The 26,397-nt window shown below is 43.7% G+C and overlaps 1 protein-coding gene across 5 annotated transcripts in view; it reads left to right on the top strand.

Moving 5' to 3' along the window:
* Positions 1-26,397, top strand: part of LOC128691376 (streptococcal hemagglutinin) — a 257,026-nt gene that overhangs the window by 196,313 nt on the left and 34,316 nt on the right. The window contains exon 10 of one of the 5 annotated variants that reach the window (XM_053780221.2): positions 14,261-15,621. The exons of 3 other annotated variants lie outside the window; for them this stretch is intronic. In XM_053780221.2, the coding sequence (XP_053636196.2) occupies positions 14,261-14,265 (5 nt within the window). In that variant the 3' untranslated portion in view covers positions 14,266-15,621. Of the gene's footprint in view, positions 1-2,859; positions 4,110-14,260; positions 15,622-26,397 lie in introns of those variants that run through there. One more of the 5 variants, XM_053780220.2, reaches the window with a different exon arrangement.

Raw genomic sequence — 26,397 nt, 5'->3', positions numbered from 1 at the left:
GAAATTTCAGTGGCAGCAAAGTGGGGACTGAAGTAATGCCAGAGGGTTTATAGATCTGGGGTGGGTGGATGGTGATGTAGAGGATATCCCAAGAAGGGCTGGAAATAGGTTTATTCTGCATCCAACAAGCATGTGTGTGTGTGTTAGGAGTGACAAGTGTGAGTGTAAGATAACAGTGTTGAAGAGATTCAGGGAAATCTGGTTTTCAGGACATTAGTCCTGAGGTGAGAAGTACGGTGCCTGTGCTCTGAAGGATGGGTGGAAATATTGCAGTTTCAGAGGTCACTGGAATTATGATCATGCACTTTAGCAAACAGCTAGAGAATGATCAATGCTACATTTATATATATAAAAGAAATACTTTGTCATATAATGGAAATAGGGTAAATGAAGAATACAGATTGTGATAAAATATTAAAGAGTTGTTAGACCAAGAGGAATCTTTGAGTCGTCTCTGACAAAGTGTGTGTCACTGGAATATCGTAATAAGGAAATTGTGAAAGGCTTATATACCACCCTGGGAAATCTTAAAATAATCTTCAGATATATTGATGGGAAAATACTAGAATCTATTTCACAGTATATGTTTTGCCGCAGTTGGAGTATGCAGCTGTCATTTAGTGACTCTGTTGTTTAAAACTGTGCTCCAAGATGAAAGGCTGAAAAAATCAAAATGCCATCAAGCTTATAGCAAGAAAGTAGACACAATAAGCACATAAAAATCATAAAAGCCTATGAAAGAATGGATAAATTATAGATTTTTTAGTAGCATCAAGAGGGAGAGCAAGAGATCATTTTTTTTTTTTTTTTTTTTTAACATGTCGGCTATCTCCGACCGAGGCAGTTTGGGATATTGGTTGTTTGAAGTGTCATAGTTATAAAAAACAAGGGGGGGGGAGGGATGGAAGTGCCAGGGTACTAGAAACCTTTACAATCATATAATGGAATGACACATGGGAGGTATTAACCCCTTGACTGTTGCAACCCCAAATCCTGAGGTGTCTCCTGGTGTCAAAAAATTTTGAAAAAAAAAAAAAGATCTTATGAAATGATAGAGAATCTTTTCCCTGATGGTAATGACACCAAAAGAACGAAATTTGATGGAAAACTGATGGGACTACGCTCTGGCGAAGTTAGCGACCTCGGCGATATTTACGAATTGGCAATTTCGCCCACTTTGAGCCCTATTTTCGGCTAATTCCATTGTTCCAGTCGACCAAACTCGTAGCTATTTCTTTAGAACTCCATTTTTTCTATCGATTGAGTACAAGAAACTGCCCATTTATCGATTTCAACTACCCAATAGCATGGTCAGAAATTTGCAAATTGGCCAATTTCACGAAAATTAAAAAACATGACAATTTCAAAATAGGGTCCAGAATGAACAATGCAGACATTTCTGGCTCTAAAATAACATTTTCTTTGTTCATCAGTCACATCTCCAGGCCCCTCTGATATTACACTTGCTTTCTATTTTGAATTTTTATTCAAACAAAAAATAGAAGATTTACTGTTAGGCAGAGTACTGCAATATTGTAATAATTGTATAAATAATGTCAACCCATTCATGACTGCATATTAGAATGGCTACTTGGACATTTATTGGACACTGACATCATTTGTTTACATTTGAACATCAGCAAAAATCAAGCATTTCCCCTACTTTGAGCTCCATTTCAAGGTTCTTTTCCTAGTAAAACCAATAAAAATCACCTCACTTTCTATATGTTTTCCATTCTATCAAATGAGACCAAGAAAACGAGAATACAACCATATACAGTGGTTAACGATATTTTTTCACTCCAGAAGTATGTTCAGGTGCCAGTACTGACCGAATTTGTTCCCATAAGGAATATTGTGAAGTAGATTAGTCCATTTCAGACCCCCAAACATACACGTACAAACGCACTTACATAAATACACTTACATAATTGGTCGCATTCAGAGGTGATCATTATGCGGGGGTCCACTGTACTATACTATGCAAAAATAGACCACAAAATCGGCATTTTAATTAAAAAAACACGGTCAGAGTTTTTTTTTTCTCATGCACTGCATGCTGCAGGATTTTTTTTGTGGTGCACACTGACCACACAGACCCATTCTCTCACATGTTGGCCTACCAGCTTTCTCCTGCTTGATTTGAAGCTGCTAGAATTTATGAGTAAATATACGTCAAAAATGGTGGCTCATAATACATATATATAGGACTGAAACAATCAAAGGGTTAAATACTTCAATCAGTGGAAATAAAAAAAAAATGATTAAACATTGTAGATGGAGCACTGACAGTAGAGCTCTCCTCTTAGAGTTGTAATCTCTCACAATATGCACAATACATAAAATATTTATACAAAATACAGGTCGGCTATCACTAATCTGGCAATCAGTTATCCGGATCCGTCAGTAATCCAGCACTAATTTTGGCTACCATAATTTCAGATTTCATCATTATACTGACTCAAATCATAATACTGACTCAAATTTCATCATTATACTGACTCAGAAATTGTGCAGATGGTTGTAAATCCACAGCAGCAAGCCAGTGGAGGAACAAGCAGTGATGAAAATGAGGAAGATGTAGCAGAAAGTCTCTATTGATAGGTTAATTAAGTGTATTCTAACTTAGCCACTCTGTAATTCGGCAAACTCACTAATCCGGCACACTACAGGTCCCAATGATGCTGGATTAGTGATGGCCGACCTGTAGTATGTTACAGCATCTTGAGTTTTCACATCTTCTATAGTAAATATTAGTCTTGATCATGCTTGGAATGAAGTGGAAATTATACATTTAAAAAAAATAATTGTGGAAAATAATTGTGGCAATATTCCTTTAAAGCATTTTATTAATTACAGTGGCACCCCTAAGATTTTGGGAAACTCTTTTAAGTGCTGGGTTCCAGTGATGACCACTAATTTCCCAGAGCGTGATTCAATTCGTGCTTCAAGAATCAAGGTCTTTACTTGTGGGTCGAAGAGCAGGGGTGGAGTTGGCTTACGAAGTAAGTGGAGTTGGCTTACAAAGTAAGTCCTCTGTGTTCACTGTGGAGCTCCATGCCATCCTTGCTGCTCTTGTCCTAATAGCCAGCTTATGTAGGTCTTGGTTCACTGTCAGCTCTGACTTCCAGTGTGCTCTATTGGCCTTTATTGAATATCTTTCTGTCCACTCTGTGGCCCCAAAGATTAAGGAATAGTTATCCCATATCAACGCCTGGCACGAGGATGTTGAGCTGTGTTGTTGACTAGGACATGTCAGGGTTCTGAGTAATTAATAGGCAGATTCTGAGGAGAAGGATGCTACAAAGAGCTCTCTGTATAGCAGACTTCTGCCTTGTTGTGACTTCTTGGGCCACGTGCATTGATTGCTTTGCCCTTGGGAAGTGGAAGGCCTGGTGGATATTACAGACTAGCAACAGGTTTTAGATTGAGAATAGGCCCACACACCTTGCTCATAGTCACCTGCTTGTGGGTGCTCCTACCCCTCTCTGTGTGGTTTGGGCATGCTGCTGGCTCTGAAGTGCATTTAACTGCCCATAACTTAATTTTGTTAGAATTTTTTTTTTTTTTTTACATTTGTTGTATCAGGGTACTTGCACCAATAAAGGTCCTCTGGGACATTGTAGGGTGGTCTTAGGCATTAAATTAATGCTTTTAATTTATGTAGGTTTTTATCTTATTGTGATAGCATTTATATTTTTGTGTGCTTGTAGGTTTGAATGATTTTTATTTTAGTGTTTCAGTTTTAGCTTGTGATCTGGTGTGTATGGATGTACAATATTTAAATTTTTGTCAAGAGTGCTGAATGACTGCATAGATCAAAGTATTTTGTAAACTTCCTTCCCTTCCTTCAGATATATGTCAAGATGAACCACACTAGTCACTGGCTGGCATTAACTTACGGCATACATTTCACAGAGAAAGTAAAATTGATATTTAAAAATAGGATTGAACCTTTCTCAAAACAAATATGGGAAGGAATCATACGTATACATAGTATCAATAAGATTGAAACAGGTCATTTTTGTTTATGTATCCATGTACATATTGTATTATTAAATAAAAAAAAAATTTTATAACAGTAAATAAAGTGGGAGGGTTTATTACAAGTTGTAATTATTACTCCCTTGAATATCAAGAAGCTATTTGGAACTTTGCCTGCTTCTTATTAGCTTAAAAACCTAAATTTACTTTATGAAATGTATAAAATTTGCTACGTTATTACTATCACTACCAGTGTGATCTAGCTGTGCAGTTGTGTTTATAACAAATTATGATGGTAGTGATAAAACAACTTCTCTCAAGGAGCCTTAGTGTTCTTATTTTGTCTGAGAGTATCCTTTGTGGTAGTGGGTGGAAATCGGGTTGTTTTCTGTGACCCAGCAGGCAGTGTCTTCAGGTGCCCTTTGGCAGGAATGGTGAATAGGAATTTCTCCTATGCTTTGGCTGTTGGCAAGAAGGTAAACCCACACAATAGTTACCATTACCTGTGCTGGCATTGATAGTAAACTAGCAATCCCCCTCCCCCCCTCATTGGAGAATGCTGTTGTCTGTGCAGTTTTTCCTGTTGGACAAAATGATATGGCTAAGTTCTGTTTAGCCAAAATGAGCTCAGTAAGTTTCATGCTTGTCATTCCATATTTACCATTCTTCTGTTACAGTGTGTCATACTGTTAAGTTCTTTGACCATTTTCATTACTGTATGACATAACATCATAGAGTATTCACTCAAAAAGTTGTGTTATAGTAGATTGAATAAACTTAAAATTTTCTTCTGTGGTACAATAGGTGCATTTAACTTAGTCTTTGTTTAGCCTTAGTAAGGTACAAACTGACACCACAGTATTCAGCTATAAGTTTTATCAGCAATGTCATACTAGGGCATAATAATGAAGAGCATCACAGACCATGTCTTGGCTATCAGAGGTGAGTAGTAGGGTAGATAGGAATAGATGTAACATATTTCCAAGATTACCATCCCAAGGACCTCCCTGAAGATATACTCCAAAAATATGAGTTTTGTTGACTAATAGAAAATATGGGCATTATGCTTCAGTATATATTTTTTTTTACTGCAAACAAACTTCATTGAATGGTTTAACTATGAAAGACAGACAGATGGCCAGGAACTGTGAATTGACCCCTGCAACCACAGATAGGCGAGTACACACAGACATGCGCACACATGCACGTGCATGCACACACACGTGCGCGTGCGCGCACACACACACACACACACACACACACACACACACACACACACACACACACACACACACACACACACACACACACACACACACATACACACACACACACACACACACATACACACACACATACACACACACATACACACACACACACATACACATAAACATACACACACACACACACACACACACACACACACACACACACACACACACACACACACACACACACACACACACACACACACACATAAACACACACAACAGGCCTAGTGTCTAATCGACATGTGCCTAAGACAAAATGGTAACTCACACACACACACATACACACACATACACACACATACACACACATACACATACACATACACACATACACACATACACACACATACACACATTGGAAAAGTGGTTGGAGAAGGAGACAAAGAATTGGGAGGCACAAGTCGAAACTGCAGTAGCCAAGATAAGGGTCCTAGAAGTTGAGATAAATAGGCTGAAGCGGGTTACAGGGGCAGTGACCAGAGAAGACACAGCATATGAAGCTGCGAGGCCGAACAGGAAGGAAGGAATTATGAATTATGCTAAGGTCACATCAGTCTGCCAAGGAGGACCAAGGAGTGAAAGGGAAGATCAGCTGGTTGCAGATGGAGAGGGTGATAGGTCGAATGCTGAGGCACAACAAGGCTATCAAGAGCCACTGGAAAAATCAAGGGAGAAACTGACCACATACAGGCAGGATCCAGAGTCACAGAGGGTGAGGCAATGGGAGGAAGAAAGGGCAAAATCAGTGTTTATCCATGGGCTTCAGGAGAGAGAGGAAAGGACACACACTGAAAGGCAGCAGGAAGAAAGAAAGGAGATTGAGAAAATCATCACGGAAATAGGTGAAGAGATGGACAAGATTGTAAATTTTCAGAGAATAGGGGGGGTACTCAAAGGGGAGAAACCGACCAATCAAGCTGATTCTCAGGACGGAAACAGTGCGGAACAGGATCCTCCAAGAGAAACCACGATTGAAATACTCGGAAGAGTACAAGAGGGTGTTCCTAGACAGAGACAGAACAAAATCAGAACGACAGCAGCTGAGGGAGAGGACAAAAAAGCGAAAGGAGCTAGGAAAAGAGACAAGGAGGGAACCAGCAGAGGTCAGTCAGAGCAGAACAGAACAGCAAGGGCAAGCACACACACAACTACTCTCAGAACCATACAACCTATCACACCATCCCAACACACTACAATCCATACCCACAGCCTCCACCCAACACCGAGCTATAGAATCCCACAGTATGCCACCAGGTCTCCCACCCTCACAGGCCCCCCAAACCACAGTGTTGGAAAGGAAACTGAAGGTATGGTACACAAACACTGATGGAATAACAAATAAGTGGGAGGAGTGGCATGAAAGAGTCAAAGAAGCATCACCGGACATCATAGCTCTCACAGAAACCAAGCTTACAGGTATGATAACAGATGCCATCTTTCCAACAGGATACCAAATCCTGAGGAAAGACAGAGGGAACAGGGGGGGTGGAGGAGTGGCGTTGCTGATCAAAAATCGCTGGAATTTTGATGAGCTGGAGAGAGGAGACAGCGGAGAAGAAAGTGATTACATAGTGGGAACACTTCACTCTGGAGGTCCCAAGGTGGTAATAGCAGTGATGTATAACCCACCACAGAACAGCAGGAGGCCAAGGCAAGAGTACGACGAGAGCAATAGAGCGATGGTTGACACACTGGCTAGAGTGGCCAGAAGAGCTCATGCATGCAGGGCAAAGCTCCTGATCATGGGTGACTTTAACCACAAGGAGATTGATTGGGAGAACTTGGACCCACATGGGGGCCAAGATACATGGAGGGCTAAGATGATGGAGGTGGTACTGGAAAACTTCATGTGCCAACACGTAAGGGACACTACAAGAGAGAGAGGAGAGGATGAACCAGCAAGGCTGGACTTAGTATTCACCTTGAGTAGTGCAGATATCGAGGACATCACATATGAAAGACCCCTTGGGGCCAGTGACCATGTGGTTTTAAGCTTCGAATACACAGTAGAGCTACAAGTGGAGGGAGAAGCAGGAAGGCCAGGACGAATGAAGCCAAACTACAAGAAAGGGGACTACACAGGAATGAGGAACTACCTGAACGGGGTTCAGTGGGACAGAGAACTGGCAGGGAAGCCAGTTAATGAGATGATGGAATATGTAGCAACAAAATGCAAGGAGGCTGAGGAGAGGTTTGTACCCAAGGGTAACAGGATTAATGAAAAAGCCAGGATGAGCCCATGGTTTACCCAAAGGTGCAGGGAGGCAAAAACCAAGTGTGCTAGGGAATGGAAGAAATATAGAAGGCAAAGGACCCAGGAGAATAAGGAGAACAGTCGTAGAGCCAGAAACGAATATGCACAGATAAGAAGGGAGGCCCAAAGACAATATGAAAATGACATAGCAGCGAAAGCCAAATCTGACCCGAAACTGTTGTACAGCCACATCAGGAGGAAAACAACAGTCAAGGACCAGGTAATCAGGCTAAGGAAGGAAGGAGGAGAGACAACAAGAAATGACCGTGAAGTATGTGAAGAACTCAACAAGAGATTCAAAGAAGTGTTCACAGAGGAGACAGAAGGGACTCCAGAAAGACGGAGAGGTGGGGCACACCACCAAGTGCTGGACACAGTGCACACAACCGAGGAAGAAGTGAAGAGGCTTCTGAGTGAGCTAGATACCTCAAAGGCAATGGGGCCAGATAACATCTCCCCATGGGTATTGAGAGAGGGAGCAGAGGCGCTATGTGTACCCCTAACAACAATATTCAATACATCTATCGAAACAGGGAGATTGCCTGAGGCATGGAAGACAGCAAATGTAGTCCCAATCTTTAAAAAAGGAGACAGACATGAAGCATTAAACTACAGACCAGTGTCACTGACATGTATAGTATGCAAAATCATGGAGAAGATTATCAGGAGAAGAGTGGTGGAACACCTAGAAAGGAATGATCTCATCAACAGCAGCCAACATGGTTTCAGGGACGGGAAATCCTGTGTCACAAACCTACTGGAGTTCTATGACATGGTGACAGCAGTAAGACAAGAGAGAGAGGGGTGGGTGGATTGCATTTTCTTGGACTGCAAGAAGGCGTTTGACACAGTTCCACACAAGAGATTGGTGCAAAAACTGGAGGACCAAGCAGGGATAACAGGGAAGGCACTACAATGGATCAGGGAATACTTGTCAGGAAGACAGCAGCGAGTCATGGTACGTGGCGAGGTGTCAGAGTGGGCACCTGTGACCAGCGGGGTCCCGCAGGGGTCAGTCCTAGGACCAGTGCTGTTTCTGGTATTTGTGAATGACATGATGGAAGGAATAGACTCTGAGGTGTCCCTGTTTGCAGATGACGTGAAGTTGATGAGAAGAATTCACTCGATCGAAGACCAGGCAGAGCTACAAAGGGATCTGGACAGGCTGCAGACCTGGTCCAGCAATTGGCTCCTGGAGTTCAATCCCACCAAGTGCAAAGTCATGAAGATTGGGGAAGGGCAAAGAAGGCCGCAGACGGAGTACAGTCTAGGGGGTCAGAGACTACAAACCTCACTCAAGGAAAAAGATCTTGGGGTGAGTATAACACCAGGCACATCTGAAGCGCACATCAACCAAATAACTGCTGCAGCATATGGGCGCCTAGCAAACCTCAGAACAGCATTCCGACATCTTAATAAGGAATCATTCAGGACCCTGTACACCATGTATGTTAGGCCCATATTGGAGTATGCGGCACCAGTTTGGAACCCACACCTAGCCAAGCACGTGAAGAAACTAGAGAAAGTGCAAAGGTTTGCAACAAGACTAGTCCCAGAGCTAAGAGGTATGTCCTAAGAGGAGAGGTTAAGGGAAATCAACCTGACGACACTGGAGGACAGGAGAGATAGGGGGGACATGATAACGACATACAAAATACTGAGAGGAATTGACAAGGTGGACAAAGACAGGATGTTCCAGAGATTGGACACAGTAACAAGGGGACACAGTTGGAAGCTGAAGACACAGATGAATCACAGGGATGTTAGAAAGTATTTCTTCAGCCACAGAGTAGTCAGTAAGTGGAATAGTTTGGGAAGCGATGTAGTGGAGGCAGGATCCATACATAGCTTTAAGCAGAGGTATGATAAAGCTCACGGCTCAGGGAGAGTGACCTAGTAGCGATCAGTGAAGAGGCGGGGCCAGGAGCTCGGACTCGACCCCCGCAACCTCAACTAGGTGAGTACAACTAGGTGAGTACATACACATACACACATACACACACATACACACACATATACACACACATACACATACACACACACACACACACACACACACACACACACACACACACACACACACACACACACACACATACACACAACAGGCCTAGTGTCTAATCGACATGTGCCTAAGACAAAATGGTAACTCACACACTAACACTAACACACACACACACACACTAACACACACACTAACACACACACTAACACACACACTAACACACACACTCACACACACACACACACACACACACACACACACACACACACACACACACACACACACACACACACACACACACACACACTAAAACACACACATGTATTGTGTATGTGTATAACATGTATTGTGTGCAAAGTCATGGAGAAGATTATCAGGAGAGTGGTGGAACACCTGGAACAGAACATGATTATAAATGAAAACCAGCATGGGTTCATGGAAGGCAAATCCTACATCACAAACCTTCTGGAGTTATATGACAAGGTAACAGAAGTAAAACACGAGAGAGAGGGGTGGGTTGATTGCATTTTCCTGGGCTGCAGGAAGGCCTTCGACACAGTTCTCACAGGAGATTACTGCAGAAGCTGAAGTATCAGGTGTGTATAACAGGAAGGCAATAATGAGTCATGGTACATGAAGTGTCCCTGTTTGCAGATGATGTGAAGTTAATGAGGAGAATTAAATCAAATGAGGACCAGGCAGGACTTCAAAGAGACCTGGACAGGCTGGACACGTGGTCCAGCAACTGGCTTCTTGAATTCAATCCTACCAAGTGCAAAATCATGAAGATCAGAGAATGGCAAAGAAGATCGCAGACAGAGTATAGACTAGGTGGCCAAGGACTGTAAACCTCGCTCAAAGAGAAAGATCTCGGGGTGACCATAACACTGAGCATGTCTCCAGAGGTACACATCAACCAGATAACTGCTGCAGCATACGGGCGCTTGGCAAACCTGAGAATAGCGTTCCAATACCTTAGGAATCGTTCAAGACACTGTACACTGTGTACGTCAGGCCCATACTGGAGCATGCAGCTCCAGTTTGGAGCCCACACCTGGTCAAGCACATCAAGAAATTAGAGAAAGCGCAAAGGTTTGCAACAAGGCTAGTTCCAGAGCTCAGGGGTATGTCCTACGAAGAATGGTTGAAGGAAATCGGACTGACGACATTGGAGGGCAGGAGGGTCAGGGGAGACATGATAATGACATAAAATACTGCATGGAATAGATAAGGTAGACAGAGGCAGGTTGTTGCAGAGAGGGGACACAGAAACAACGGGTCACAATTAGAAGCTGAAGATTCAGACGAGTCATACGGATGTTAAGAATTATTTCTTCAGTCATAGAGTCGTCAGGAAGTGGAATAGCCTAACAAGTGATGTAGTGGAGGCAGGAACAGTACATAGGTTTAAGACGAGGTATGACAAAGCTCTGGAAGCAGAGAGAGAGAGGACCTAGTAGCGATCAGTGAAGAGGCAGGGCCAAGAGCTGTCTCTCCACCCCTGCAATGACAGGTGAGTACAATTAGGCGAGTTCACACACACTGGTTCATGTACATTTACTTGCTTATTTTACTGGGCAGTTGCTAGCACTAGTGCCTAAGTAAGACTGGATTTACATGTGGTCTTCTGAAACCATTTTATTAATATCTTGTGAAGCTGATCACTTATACTATAATATAATATCTGTGGTTTCTGTTCAATGTACATTTGCTAATCTTTTTGACTTCTTGTTTTTAAATTGCCTTGCTGAAAGTGAAAATGAGTCTGTGATGAACTTTTGATAAGCCTCCTTCCTCCTTTATTATTAGTTATCTAAGTGTGGTGCCTACTGTATGGTTCCAATTTGCAGCTTCTCATTTTCTTTTCCTTTGGGGCTGTGTGGTATAACTTGAGAATGCTCTGGCACTTGTCTTAAACCTCTTGCACTTGCATTTCTTTCTAAAAAGCATACTTTTGGTGTAATTGTGTAGAAATGTTTTATAGTGGGAAATCTGTCATACAAAATCTCATAAATTTCCTGCCCTTTGTTTACAAAAGTGGTTTATACAGTACTGTCTAAACCATCTTTTGAAACAATGTGTAATTTTTTGACTCATTCTTCCATATATATATTTTTTATGTACATTGATATGAGAATTATAGATCAGCTTTTTAGTAATGTTTCTTGAGATCTAATGTTCTCTTAACAGAAGTGGCATCAAGGTGTTGTGGACACAAGAATTTCTGGTTATCATAGCTAACCTTAAACTGGGGAAAAAAAAAAATTGTTGTTGGATAGATCATGTAAATTATTTTATTATCTAACATCAATATTTTTTTGAGCCCAAAACAATGGGGAGATTTTTTATTACTAATTTCCCTTTCCCTTTTCCTACAACAAAATCTTGACATATTGCTACAAAAATAAGTTTATTGATAATAGAATACTGTAGCTCAGGAAAAAGTACCTTCATCAGTCATGCAGTAAGGGTCTACTGTCCCATCATCAGAGTGTAAAATGAAGCTTGTTTGGTATTTTGCAGTGACAGGATGGCTGGTCTTTCCTAACTGTCTTATGAACACTTTAAGATGACAGATAAATCTTTCAAATCTCTATTTATATTCAATATACAGTTTATTTTGTAGTGAATATTGCTCTGTTGTATGTGTTAACATTCCTGTCTTTAGTTTGAGTGTTCCTTAACCCTTTCAGGGTTGGCAGGGCCTCTCCTAAACTTGTTCTCAGGGTCGGAAATTTTTCGAAAAAAAATTATTTTTTCTTTTGAAATGATAGAGAATCTTTTCCTGATCATATTGACACCAAAAGTATGAAATTTGATAAACTTACGGAGTTTGCTCTCACGAAGTTAGCAGTCTCGACGATGTATACACAGCGGCGATTTCGCCCACTTTTAGCCCTATTTTCGGCCAATTCCCATGTACCAGTTGACAGAAATCATACCTATTTCGCTAGAACTCCAGTTTTTCTGTCGAACGAGTACGAGAAACCACCCATTTACCGATTTCCACTATCCAATAACGTGGTCAGAAATTGACAATTTTGCCAATTTCACACAAATTTCAAAAGATGCCAATTTCCAAATAGGGTCCAGAATAAACAAGACAGACATTTCTGGCACTAAAATAACATTTCCTCTGTTCATTATTCATGTCCCCAGGCCTCTGTTACATTTCTTTTGCTTTCCACTTTGAATTTATATTCTCACAAAAAATAAAAGATTGATGTTATGCAGACTACTGCATTCTTGTAGAAATGGCGTAGAAATGGTATAAATAGTATCGGGGCACTCATGAAAGAATACAGTGGACCCCCGTCTTACGATATTAATCCGTTCCTGAGAGCTCATCGTAAGGCGAATTAATTTTCCCCATAAGAAATAATGGAAATCAAATTAATCCGTGCAAGACACCCCAAAGTATGAAAAAAAAAAATTTTTACCACATGAAATATTAATTTTAATACACACAAATTGAAGAAGACATGCACAGTTACTACTATTCTAAGAATAGAATACATGACACTTACCTTTATTGAAGATCTGGTGATGATTGATGGGATGGAAGGAGGGGAGTGTGTGGAAGTTGTTATTGTTTACAAGGGGAATCCCCTTCCATTAGGACTTGAGGTGAGTCCTTTTCCGGGGTTACTTCCCTTCTTCTTTTAATGCCACTAGGACCAGCTTGAGAGTCACTGGACCTTTGTCGCACAACAAATCTGTCCATAGAGGTCTGTACCTCCCGTTCCTTTAAGATTTACCTAAAATGGGCCACAACATTGTCATTGTAATAGTCACCAGCATGGCTTGCAATAGCTGTGTTAGGGTGATTTTCATCCATAAAGGTTTGCACTTCAACCCACTTTGCACACATTTCCTTAATCTTTGAAGTAGGCACAATGGATTCCACAACTGGCATAGGCTTCTCAGGGTTAGCCCCAAACTCTTCAAAATCTTTATTAATTTCCATACTAATTCTCACCCTTTTTACCACAGGGTTGGCACTAGAAGCTTTCTTGGGGCCCATAGTGACTTATTTTGCAGTTACAAGCACAAAAAACACTGGGATAAGGTGAAATGTACTGAATGTATGCGTGGATGCGACCACACTGGCTGGCTTGTAAACACTGGCACCCATGGGACAGCTGAGGCCACACTTGGGACGCGTCCTGGGCAAATCACGTAAGACGAGTTTTTTATCGTGAGGCGAGGCAAAATTTTTGCATTCAGATGCTTCTTATGGCGGATTTAACGTAAGGCGATGCATTCGTAAGGCGGGGGTCCACTGTATTACACTCACCAGTTGATGTGTATTGGGCGTGTGGCATGATTTGTTTACCTTTGAACTTTGGCAAAAATCAAACATTTGTGCTACTTTGAGCTCAATTTCAAGGTACTTTTCATTGTGAAACCAATCATAATCATCTCTATTTCCATAATATGTCTTCCATTCTATAAAAGGGGACCAGGAAAACTAGAATACAACCATAAATAGCATACGAAAATGCACGGCAAAGTTGTTGTTTTAAACCAAAAACACGGTCGAAGTTTTTTCTCTCATTCACTGTGTGCTGCAGGATTTTTTGTACCTCGCATACTGACCACATAGACCCATTCATTCACATGTAGGCCTACCAGCTTTCTCTCGCTAGATTTGAAGGTGCTAGAATTTATGCATACTAGTACGGCACCAACCCTGGAAGGGTTAAAAGATCCTATTCTTGTAATACATTATTTCATTTCCAGTTTGATGCCTAGTCCAAGATGACCTCGTGGAGAATGATCCCTTGAACCAATAACAGATGTACATTATATAACCCAAAATGTGAGAGGAAAATATTATCTTCATTCTTGCCTAAGCAAAGACATCTGCATTATAATGACATCTGCATTATAATGCTCTGTTTAGTTGCGGAATACATATTTCATTTTCAGACTTCATATTGCATTACAATAATTTTATATTTGAATAATGTAACTTCAAGAAATAAAGAAAAGATGTTTGTTCACACTGTTATACTGTTAAAATATAATTGTATTTCAATATGCAGTAAAACTTAACTTCCTGTACACTAACATTTACTTCAAAAGCAGTCTTGGCTTCCAAAGGTAGAACTATAGCTGGAGTATCTGCTTAGAGTTCAAACCACAAATGTGTGTGTTTTCATTTGCTTATAGTTTTACTGAATTACTTATAAGTTCCTGTGTCATCTTCAACTGTTGATAGCATCCAGCAGGGTCCCAAGTATCAGTGTTCAACTATCCTGAAAATGCTGTTCCCAACATGCTTTTGACCAGATTTAAAATTTGCTGCCTTCACTTGAAAACATGTAGATAAGTTTGATTAAGTTCAGAGACATTACAAAAAGACTGACAGAACTGAAGTTACAAAGGAAGATTAAAGCCATTAGAAATGCCCTCACTTGGTTGTAGGAGGAAAAGGCTGGATGTGATAACCATATTTTAGATTATCAAAGGATACAGAAGAATTGATAAGGAAGATTTCCTAGCACTGTCAACAAAGAATAGGAGGTAGTGGCTATAACCTAAGGAAAAAAAAATGTGGAGACAATGGTAAACTTCCAACAGTTGGTGAAAAAGACATGAATGCATTGAAATTCTTATTTATAGTACCATGACCCAACTAGAGCTATAGCTTCAGAATGTACTGTACTTGATAAAGCTCATTGATGGATAAAATGGTGTACAAATAAAGGACTTAACTACAATTGTCTTCACCAAAAATAACTAAGGGGCACCCAGAGAATACAGTACAGTACTAGAAAGATCTTCATTAGTAGTGATAGAACATTGGAATAAGTTTCAAGAAAAGATAGTAAGTGCTACAGCTGCTGATAACTTTAAAACATATTAATTAAATTTTGTACTAAAGATGGGATACTTTAACTACAAATGCATAGAGTATATTATAGTGTTTTGTGGTACTGGATTTAGGTCCCTCTACAGCTTCCCTATTCATTTTCTGGAATGTATTTTGAAATCCCTCACGTCTTTAAGGGGGGGCTCCTTGTAGCGGTAAAAAGGCTATCTGAGGAATTGGACCTTTCAGTATTCTTCCTCCGACTGAACTTAATTATCCCCCAATCCTCCCTTCCAATACCCCCCCCTCCTTTTTTTTCCTTTCCTCCCTTCTCCCCACCCTCCCCTTGTTTCCTGTCCTGTTTGTAGCCTTTGGGGTCCTCCCCTCTGGCATTACAGTTTCTAGGTAGGGGGTGGCATTCTGGGGTTTTTGTTCCACTCTGTGAGGTCCCTCAGGGGTGGTGTAGTTTGCCGTGGAATCTGAGTTGTCTGAGGATGCCCTGCTCCCTTCCTGGATTTCCAGATCATGGGCGGGATGTCCTTTAGATGATGGGTGTATCTCTGGAAGCTGCCTGGGTGGTGGGTTTCCGACCATCCTGTCTTTTGTCCACCGAGATAGCTCGATGGATGGGAGACTGCTCTCCTGGAGCGCTGGTTTACTGGCGTGAAAGGTAGGGTATAGCATGGATTCCATGCTGCATCTTCACTGCCAGTGGGCTCGAGGCCCTCTCGGATGAAGAGAGGAGCTTTCGGCCCCTCCATACCTCCTAGCGACTGTCCCTCCGATGTCCCTCTTTTTTTTCTTTCCTCCTTTCTTTTTTTCTTAAAATAACAAGAAAGAAGATATAGCAGAAGATGCACCAATTATTATGGAGTCTTCGCCCTGTGAAATCCTTCTTTCCTCCTCCCAGGCCCCATTCTGATCCCACACCCTGTTTTGACCACTCTTTATTATCGGACCATTCTCTCAGCTCTTCTCATACCCCTGTACCTTCTGCTGGTGACACCTTGTCACCTGCTTCAGGTGCTGCGGTGTCACCCGTTTCTGTTCATGCTGCTTCTAGCACTCCTTTCACAATGTGTCTGGCTTCCCCGAATACAGTGCGACGGCTCTTGGATTGCCCATCTCCCTTGGTTCTACTCCTAAGTGTCCAAGACAACCTACTGATGACAGTTCGTTGATGACCAGTCAAAAACGACATACATGACACTCACTGCCTTTACATAACAGACTAACGAGTACACAATGGACAAAATTCTTTTCTTTACAAACGACGTCTCAAACTGATTATCTTTCTGATCACAGAATTGGTAAAACTTTTACAGCACATTGGCCAAAATATATCCTTCCACGCTCTTCGAAGCGGTGCACGTGTCGCAACAGTGCAGAATTCAGAGCAAGCTCATACTGTCTTCCATATCACTTCCATAGATAACATACCAGTCACCATTTGTAAGCACGCTACTCTTAATTCTTGCAGTGGTACTGGGGTCTTACCACGTACCATTGTACAGAGTGATTTTTTGTCTTGCAGCAAGGATATTTTAGAACAATTAGCCCTTCAGAACCTCCCTATTCTCAAGGTAGATATGTACATCCTGCTTGCTCGTGGGTGGAGGCATTTTCCTAGTAACATCACTCGTTTAACCTTCAATTGCCATGAACTTTCGTCCTCTGTCTATATTGCAGGCCATCGCCTAGAGTTCCGTCAAGTAGTTCCCACTCCCTAACAGTGTCATAATTGCTAAGCACTGCAGATCTGCGGCAGAATGCCCGGTCTGCGGTGCAGCAGATCATTCCAATGTATGTCTTGTAGTCTTCCTCCCTCTAGTCTCAATTGCAAGGAACCTCATCCTTCCTTTTCATGCCGTTGCCAGGTTTATTGTAATGAACGAGAGATTCGTTTTCTTAAGGAGCATGAGGGCCTCACTTACACTATGGCTGTCTCTCAGCTCCACCTTTAAGGTAAACTCCCTCGTGTCCTGTATGCTCGGGTAGCCTGAAGACCTCTAACCTCGACGGTCCTCCCGCCTCCCGATCCCTCTGCATCTGTGTCTTCCGGGGTCGCCCCAGTTTCTAATTCTTCTCCAGTTTTATCCTCTGACACTCCTACCTTCTCAGTCTACGAGACCTCGCAGACCTACACTTTCATCTTGTCCATCACCTGCACAGAATATATCTCCTACCTCAGAGCCTCATTCTTACCCCCTTTCCAGCTCTCACACAAAGGTAGAGGTTCACCCCTTCCCTCGTGTAGTCCCCTCTTCTCCTGTTCTCCCCTGTCTTCCTCCATAGTTACTGTTCAACCTCCTTCCTCTCCTGTTACACTGCAAGCCTCTTCTACCCCAGCCGATGCATCTCTCCAGGTTCATACTCCCTGCCCCCCTTAGACCTCTTTAGTTGCCTCCATAGTTACTCTGACCTTTCCTTGCAACGCCTCTCCTGTCTCTTGACATCATGGCATCGTCAGCTTCCTTAACAACAGAGATGATAGACGCTATTTCCAGCTATATTGCGGAGACGACACCCCCGATGGAGACCAACATGACTCCTCCTACCCCTTCTATTTTGCAACCCTCGCAATACATTATTCCTCCGCAACATTCACATTCTTCCTTCCTTGCACACTTACCATTACCCCCACACATTGACTTTACAGATCCTAAAAGCCCATAGGTTTTATCGTTTCTTATTGTTGCCAGTTTTATTTCTGTACATAATGTCTTTTTTACAATGGAATATTCGTGACCTTAGGGGGAATCGAGGAGAACTCCAAGTGTTGCTCTCCTGGTTGTCCCCAGTATGTGTTGGGTTGCAAGAGCCCAAAATTTGTTCTGCTGTCATTCGCCCCGTTTCAGGCTACATTCTATTACAGTCTTCAGATCCTTTACCTGGAGAGGGTTTCGGGGATCAACGCCCCCGCAGCCCGGTCTGAGACCAGGCCTCATGGTGGATCAGGGTCTGATATCCACATCAGTATGCTACACCTCCATTCTACGGGCCTTCCCATTCTTTTACATCTTTTCAATCTAATTTGAGAGAGAGGGGTTCTCCCACAACGCTGGAAACCAGCTGTTGTACTACTGTTTCGCAAACCGGGTGCCTCAGAGCTTGACACCTCTCGCTATTGTCCCATTGCCCTGACCGGTGTGGTCCGCAAGGTGATGGAACGATTGGTGAATAGATGTCTGATTTGGTTCTTAGAGACACACAACAGCCTTTTCCCTTGCCAATATGGCTTTCGCAAAGGCCGCTCTACTTTAGACCCCTTGCTCCACTTCAATACGTATATTCGAAATGCCTTTGCTAACAACCACTCTGTCCTAGCGGTCTTTTTCGATCTAGGTATAACATTCTAGCCCAAGCCCACTCCTTAGGCCTCCGCGGTAATCTACCAAACTTCATCGCTGCTTTCTTGTCCGATAGACATTTTCGGGTCCGTATTGGGGCTTTCCTTGGACTTTGTACAAGCTGAAGGAGTCCCACAAGGTTGTGTCCTCAAGTACTACTCTTTCTCTTAGCTATAAATGACCTACCTTCTATTCTTCCTTCGCATATTTGGTCATCACTTTATGTTGATGACTTGGCTATAGCTTACTCGGGCGCTGACTGCCGACTAGTAGCAGCCTCCCTTCAGGTTGTGATAGACTGAGTCTCCCATTGGACCACTTCTCATGGCTTTAAATTTTCCAGTATGAAAACCCAATTCATTACCTTCACTAGACCTCTTCAAGGGGGGCTCCTTGGCATGGTGAAGAGGCTCTTGGTCTGAGGAATTGGACCTGTCGGTCCTCTTCCTCAGACCGAACCTAATTACCCCCCAATTTCCCCTTCCCTATCCCATCCTCCCCTTTTTCCTTTCCTCCTCCTCCTCCCCACCCCTCCCTTTTGCCCTTCCTCTTTTTGGCCTTTGGGATTGCTCCCACAGGCGCGCTAGTTCCTAGGTAGGGGAAAGGATACCGGGGTCTATCCCATTCCGTTGAGGTTCTTGGCGGTGGCGTAGTTTGCCGTGGAATCTGGATCGCCTGGGGATGTCCCGATCCCTCTCCTGTATCCCGGAGTAGCTTTGGGTGTCTTTTGGGCGATGGGTGTATCTGGAAGCCACCTTTCGGATTCCGGGGGTGGTGGCCGAAGGAGGTATGCTTTGTGGCGGATATCCGGCCGCCCTCTCTTTTGTCCACCGAGGTAGCTCGGCAGATGTGAGGTTGCTATCCCGGATTGTTAGTTTACTAGCATGATGGGTAGGGTATGGCACGGGTTCCATGCTGCATCTGCGCTACTTGCGGTGCTGAGGTCCTCTTGGGCGCGGAGGGAGATTTCTGGCCCTTTCATTCCTCCTAGGAACTGTCCCTCCCCGGTCCCCCCTTTTTTTATTCTTTTTTTTATTTTTATTTTCTTTTCTTCTTTCTTTTTTTTTTCTTAAAAACAAAAAGAAAGAAGTAACCTAACCATGGCAGCCCTAGTCCATGAACCTACTACCCCCGGGCCCCTTCTTGATACTGCACCCCGTTCTGACTCCGCCTCGTCTTTGGACCACTCTTCAGACACTCCTCATGCCTCTGTACCTATTGCCGGTGCTATTTCCTCACCCGCTTCAGGTACTGAGGCCTCGACTGACTCCTTTGATTTATCGGACCTTCGCTCTCCTCTGACTATGCTTCCGGCCTCTCCCTCTACGGTGTGGCAATTTTCAAATCGCCGACCCGTTCCACGTCGGACCAACTCTGGTCCCACGCCTAAACGCCAACGACAATTACCTGCTGATGATACTTCTCCACCTTCTCGTTCTTCTCAGAAACGATCGACACGTCCTTCACTACCTTTCCACGCTCAGTTTCAGACTGAACAATGGACTAAATTCTTCACTTTATGACCGACTTCCTCTACTGCCTATCTTTCTGACCACAGTATTGGCAAGGCACTCCTACGCCATATTGGTAAAGATATTTCTTTTCATGCTCTTAAGAGCGGTATGCGCATCATTACCGTACAGAATGCTACCCAGGCTCATGAGCTCTCTCGTCTTTCCCATATCTATACTGTTCCTGTCACTCTTGAAAAACATCATTCCCTCAATTCTTGTAGTGGTACCGTCATTCATCCCCATACCATAGTTCAACAAAATTTCCAGACATGTGGCATTGACATTCTTGAACAGCTGAAACTCCAAGATCTCCCAATCCTCAAGGTAGACACTTACGTTCTTCCTGCCCGCGGGCGGAGACGATACCCTAGCAATGTGGCTCGTTTAACTTTTGACAGCCGAGAACTCCCATCCTCAGTTTATATAGCAGGACATCGGTTACAAGTTCGAAAGGTGATCCCTACACCACAACAGTGTAGAAATTGCTGGCGATTTGGCCATCCAGCGAAATATTGCAGATATATCGCCGAATGCCCAGTCTGTGGTGCCGATGACCATTCTAATACGTCTTGCAATCGATCTCCCTCTTGCCTTAACTGTCACGAGGCTCACCCTTCGTACTCTCGCCGTTGTCAAGTCTATTTAAACGAGCGGGAAATCCTTTACCTCAAAGAGACAGAAGGTCTCCCTTATGCCATGGCAGTTTCTCATCTCCGCCTCCAAGGGAGACTCCCACGTGTTTCTTATTCCCGTGTTTCAAAACGTCCCCCCACTTCTGGTATCCCATCTTCTACACCCACCTCTGTGGTTACCTCTCCCATAGTCACTCCTGTATCTAATCCTTTTGCTGTCCTCGGCTCAGACGTCCCTACTTCAACGCCTCAGTCTGATCTCGCTTCTTCGAGTTCTCTCTCACAAGCCTCAGTATTGACGAGACCTCGTACGACACCTCCTCCCAATCGTCCCTCTACTAATCAAAAGTCAAAAAAAGGTCCGTTAACACCTCCTACCCATCTTCCACCTCCTCATTTTACCCTCCCTGTCTCTGTCCCTGGTTCTCCCCCTTTCACTGGCTCAGTTACAAGTGTAGAGGTTCACCCTCCTCGTACTGTACCTTCCTCTCCTGTTCCCTCCCAAGTTTCTTCCTCTTCTGCCACCTCCCAGGTTCCTGCCTCTTCTGTCCCCTGCCACGCTTCTCCAGTTCCCTCCACCCTTTTGCCCCCCCTACCTTGGTACAGTCCAATACAGTTCCAATCTTTACTCATCCTCCCCCTACCATTTCCAATATTGTCTCCCATACAACGTCTCTGAATTCAGAAACACTTGAAGCAATCTCTGAATATATTGCAGAGACCAAACCATCAATGGACACTGATCCACCTTCCGCTCTTTCTCTCTCCTCTGCTCTATCTGCGCAACTCCTTTCTTCACAGCGCACCGTTCCTTCGCTGCTTGAACGTTTTCCACTGCCTCCGCATGTGGACTTTTCTAACCCCTCTAGTCCGTAGGAACCCTTACCTGCGGATTTCAAGTATCTTTATCATTGCCAATCATGGCCTATTTACAGTGGAATATACGCGGCCTCAGGGGTAATCGGGGTGAACTTCAGATGTTACTCTCCCAGTTTGCCCCTGTTGGTGTTTGCTTACAGGAACCAAAATTACACTCTGCTGTTATTTCTCCCATCTCAGGCTATAATTTATTGTATTCTTCAGATCCTTTTCCTGATGGGACCTTTAATGAAAGTGCCCTTCTTCTACGCACTGATATTCCGTACCATCAACTATTTGTTCATACTTCGCTGCATTACACAGCAGCCCGTATCCACTTACATAGGTGGTATATGCTCTGTTCTTTATATCTCTCTCCTTCTCGGGCATTATCTATTCCGGATATTGCCTTCCTTGTTTCGTCATTACCGCCACCGATTCTGTTACTTGGTGATTTTAATGCCCACCATTTCCTCTGGGGGGGTCTCACTGTGATTCCCGTGGAATTCAGTTAGAGGCTTTTCTTGTCACCCACCCCCTCCATGTTTTAAATACAGGTACTCACACCCATTTTGATCCTCGGACTCATACTCTCTCTTGCATCGATCTCTCAGTCTGCTCTTCCTCCGCCGCATTAGACTTCACTTGGTCTGTTCTCCCGGACTTACATGACAGTGATCATTTCCCAATCATTCTTACTTCCCCTTCATATTCACCACCTCTTCGCACACCACGCTGGCAATTTAATCGGGCAAATTGGAACCTTTACTCACACCTAACTGTTTTTAAAGAGGTTCCTTCTTCGTCCTCCATCGATGAGCTTTTACACCTCTTCTCGTCCTCCGTTTTCACCGCAGCTTCTCATTCTATACCCCAAACTTCGGGCAGGCATTCTCAGAAATGCGTGCCTTGGTGGTCTCCTGCTTGTGCTCGTGCAGTACGTTTGAAACGCGCTGCATGGGGCAGGTACCAGTACAATAGAACCACAGAGAGACTCCTTGATTTTAAACAGAAGCGTGCGATCGCTCGCCGTGTCATCCGTGACGCTAAACGCACTTGCTGGCGAGATTGTGTCTCCACCATCACCTCTGCTTCCTCTATGAGTGCAGTCTGGAAAAAAGTACGAAAACTGAGTGGTAAATATTCTCCTGACCCGGCTCCTGTTCTGCGGGTTGCCGGTGTTGATATAGCAAACCCACTAGATGTTGCCAATGAAATTGGCAATCATCTGGTCCGTATTTCTCAGGGACTCCATCTATGCCCCTCATTTCTTTCCTCAAAGTCTGCCAGAGAGTTAGCACCCTTGGACTTTTCTTCTCTCAGAGAAGAACAGTATAATGTGCCTTTTACACTTCAAGAACTGGAGGCAACACTCTCAGCTTGTCGATCATCGGCAGCTGGGCCCGACGACATTCATATTCGTATGCTACAACATTTACATCAGTCAGCCCTTGCAGTCCTATTACGCCTTTACAATCTTATTTGGTCACAAGGAGTTCTTCCACAGCTGTGGAAATCCGCCATTGTTCTCCCTTTCCGCAAACCAGGCACTACGGGACATGAAACCTCCCACTATCGCCCCATTGCACTTACCAGTGCAGTTTGCAAAGTAATGGAACGCCTAGTAAATAGACGTTTAGTGTGGTATTTAGAGACACACAACAGTCTCTCCACTCGTCAATATGGCTTTCGTAAGGGACGTTCTACCATAGACCCCTTACTACGCTTGGATACGTATGTTCGTAATGCCTTCGCAAATAACCACTCAGTTATTGCCATATTTTTTGACCTTGAGAAGGCATATGACACAACTTGGAGGTATAATATTATAGCCCAAGCCCACTCCTTAGGCCTTCGAGGCAATCTACCATCCTTCCTTAAGAACTTTCTAACTGACGAGCATTTCTGTGTTCGGGTTAATAATGTGCTCTCCCCGGACTTTATCCAAGCTGAAGGTGTCCCCCAGGGATGTGTTCTGAGCACAACACTTTTTCTCCTTGCTATTAATGATTTGGCCTCTAGTCTTCCATCAAATATTTGGTCATCACTCTATGTTGATGACTTCGCTATTGCCTGTGCAGGCGCTGACTGTCACCTCATTACAGTTTCTCTCCAACATGCAGTCGACCGTGTTTCCAATTGGGCCACCACACGTGGGTTTAAATTTTCCAGCACTAAAACCCACCAAATTACTTTCACTAGACGCTCTGTCATCTCCGATCATCCTTTGTACCTCTATGGCTCCTGTATCCCTGAACGTGATACAGTCAAGTTTCTGGGCCTCCTCTTTGATCGTAGGTTATCCTGGAAACCTCACATTACCTCTCTGAAGGCAACTTGTCACAGCCGGCTGAACCTTCTTTAAACCCTTGCTCATCTTTCATGGGGAGCTGATCGTCGAACCCTCCTTCGCCTACATTCCACCCTTATTTTATCGAAACTTGATTATGGTGACCAGATCTATTCAGCGGCATCTCCTGCTACTCTCTCTAGCCTTAACCCCATTCATCACCAAGGATTACGTTTATGCCTTGGTGCTTTTTGCTCTTCCCCTGTCGAGAGCCTCTATGCAGAAGCGAACATTCCATCCTTATCCGATCGCCGTGATGCCCATTGCCTGCGCTACTATGTACGCTCTCATGATCTCCGCAATCCTTCCATTTATAGAATGATCACGGATATTAGTAGACATTCTTTATTTGTTCGCCGCCCCTGTTTACTCCATCCCTTCTCTCTTCGCCTTCATTTGCTCTTGTCTTCTCTTCAACTACCACCTTTCTATGTACATGTAGCATTTCACTTTTCCCTACCCCCCTGGGAAGTTCCAGCTGTTCGAGTCTGTTCTTTCTCCCTCCCTTGCTCGAAAGCCCAACTGTCTACGGTCGCTTCCCGCTCTCTTTTTCTTGACCACTTTCACTCTCATTCTCATGCCATTGCTGTGTACACAGATGGCTCTAAGTCTTCTGACGGCGTAGGATTCGCAGCATTGTTTCCGGACAGCGTCGTACAAGGGCATTTACTATCTTCGGCTAGTATTTTTACTGCTGAATTATATGCCATCCTTACAGCACTTATCCGTATTGCATCTATGCCTGTGTCATCATTTGTGGTTGTCTTAGTCTTCCGTATCCAACTTTGGCTACGCCGCATCTTTACTAAGCATAAAGATATTGTTTTTTGTTGGGTCCCTGGTCATGTTGACGTACAGGGCAATGAACAGGCAGACACTGCTGCGCGGTCAGCAGTACATGACCTACCAGTTTCTTATAGAGGTATTCCATTTATGGACTATTTTGCTGCAATATCTTCCCACCTTCACACCCGTTGGCAACAATGTTGGTCTACTATGCTCGGCAACAAACTTCAATCTATTAAACCGAGTATAGGTTACTGGCCGTCTTCTTATCACCAGTGTCGAGGTTGGGAGGCTACTCTCTCCCGTCTTCGCATTGGCCATACTCGTCTTACTCATGGATATCTCATGGAGAGGCGTCTTGCTCCTCTCTGTGAGAATTGCCAAGCTCCATTATCAGTCAGCCACATTCTTTTGGACTGCCCACTTTATCAATGAGCACGCAGAATTTACCTCTGTCATCGTCTTCGCTCCGCTGCTCTCTCTTTACCTTCCCTTCTCGCTGATGGACCCACCTTTCATCCGGACTCTCTCATTGACTTTTTGACAACAACTGACTTACTTCACAAATTCTGATACCTTCAGCCCTTTCTACTTCAATCTCTTGCTACCCTCTACCCCCGTACTATCCCCTGCCCCGCTGTTTTCTGTAACCTGCTGATCATCCCTCCTCCCTTCTGCCATCCAATACCCTCGCTTCCTTCCCTACCCTGCAGCGCTGTATAGCCCTTGTGGCTTAGCGCTTCTTTTTGATTATAATAATAATACCTTCACTAGATCCCCACTTATACTGGATACTCCCTTGTACTTACATGGTTCGCATATTCCGACATGTGATACCGTCAGATTTCTGGGAATGCTCTTTGATCACCGGCTGACGTGGAGACCTCACATTTCTTAGTTAAAGACAACTTGCCATGGTCAGCTAAATCTCCTTAAGGTTCTTGCACATTGTTCATGGAGAGCAGATCGTCACATTCTCCTCCGTTTGCATTCCACGCTAGTCTTGTCCAAGCAAGATTATGGTGACCAAATCTATTCTGCAGCCTCTCCTGCAACTCTGTCTAAGTTAGATCCTATACATCACCAAGGTCTCCGTCTGTGCCTTGGTGCCTTTTGTTCATCCCCTGTTGAGAGCCTTTATGCAGAAGCAAATTTTCCATCCACGTCTGATTGCCGTGATGCTCATTGCCTTCACTATTATGTTCGATCTCATGACCTCTACAATCCTTCCGTATATAGGATAGTCACTGATGTTAGTAGACATTCTTTATTTGTTCATCGCCCCTGTTTACTCCATCCCCTTTCTCTCCGCCTACATTTGCTCTTGTCTTCTCTTCAGTTACCATCTCTCTATGTTCATGTGGCGTCTCACTTTTCCCCGCCCCCTTGAGAAGTTCCGGCTGTTCGTGTCTGTTCTTTCCCACTGTCATGCGTGAAAGCCCAACTACCTACAGTGGCTTTCCACTCTTTTTCTTGACCACTTCTGCTCTCATTCTCATGCCATCGTGGTGTACACTGATGGTTCTAAGTCTTCTGATGGTGTCGGATTCACAGCAGTGTTTCCAGACAGTG

The sequence above is a fragment of the Cherax quadricarinatus genome, chromosome 36, assembly GCF_038502225.1.
Source record: "Cherax quadricarinatus isolate ZL_2023a chromosome 36, ASM3850222v1, whole genome shotgun sequence".
In the NCBI taxonomy this organism is placed as follows: Eukaryota; Metazoa; Arthropoda; class Malacostraca; order Decapoda; family Parastacidae; genus Cherax; species Cherax quadricarinatus.
The sequence above is the reverse complement of the archived record's forward strand: the minus strand, read 5'-3'. Positions and strand labels throughout refer to the sequence as shown.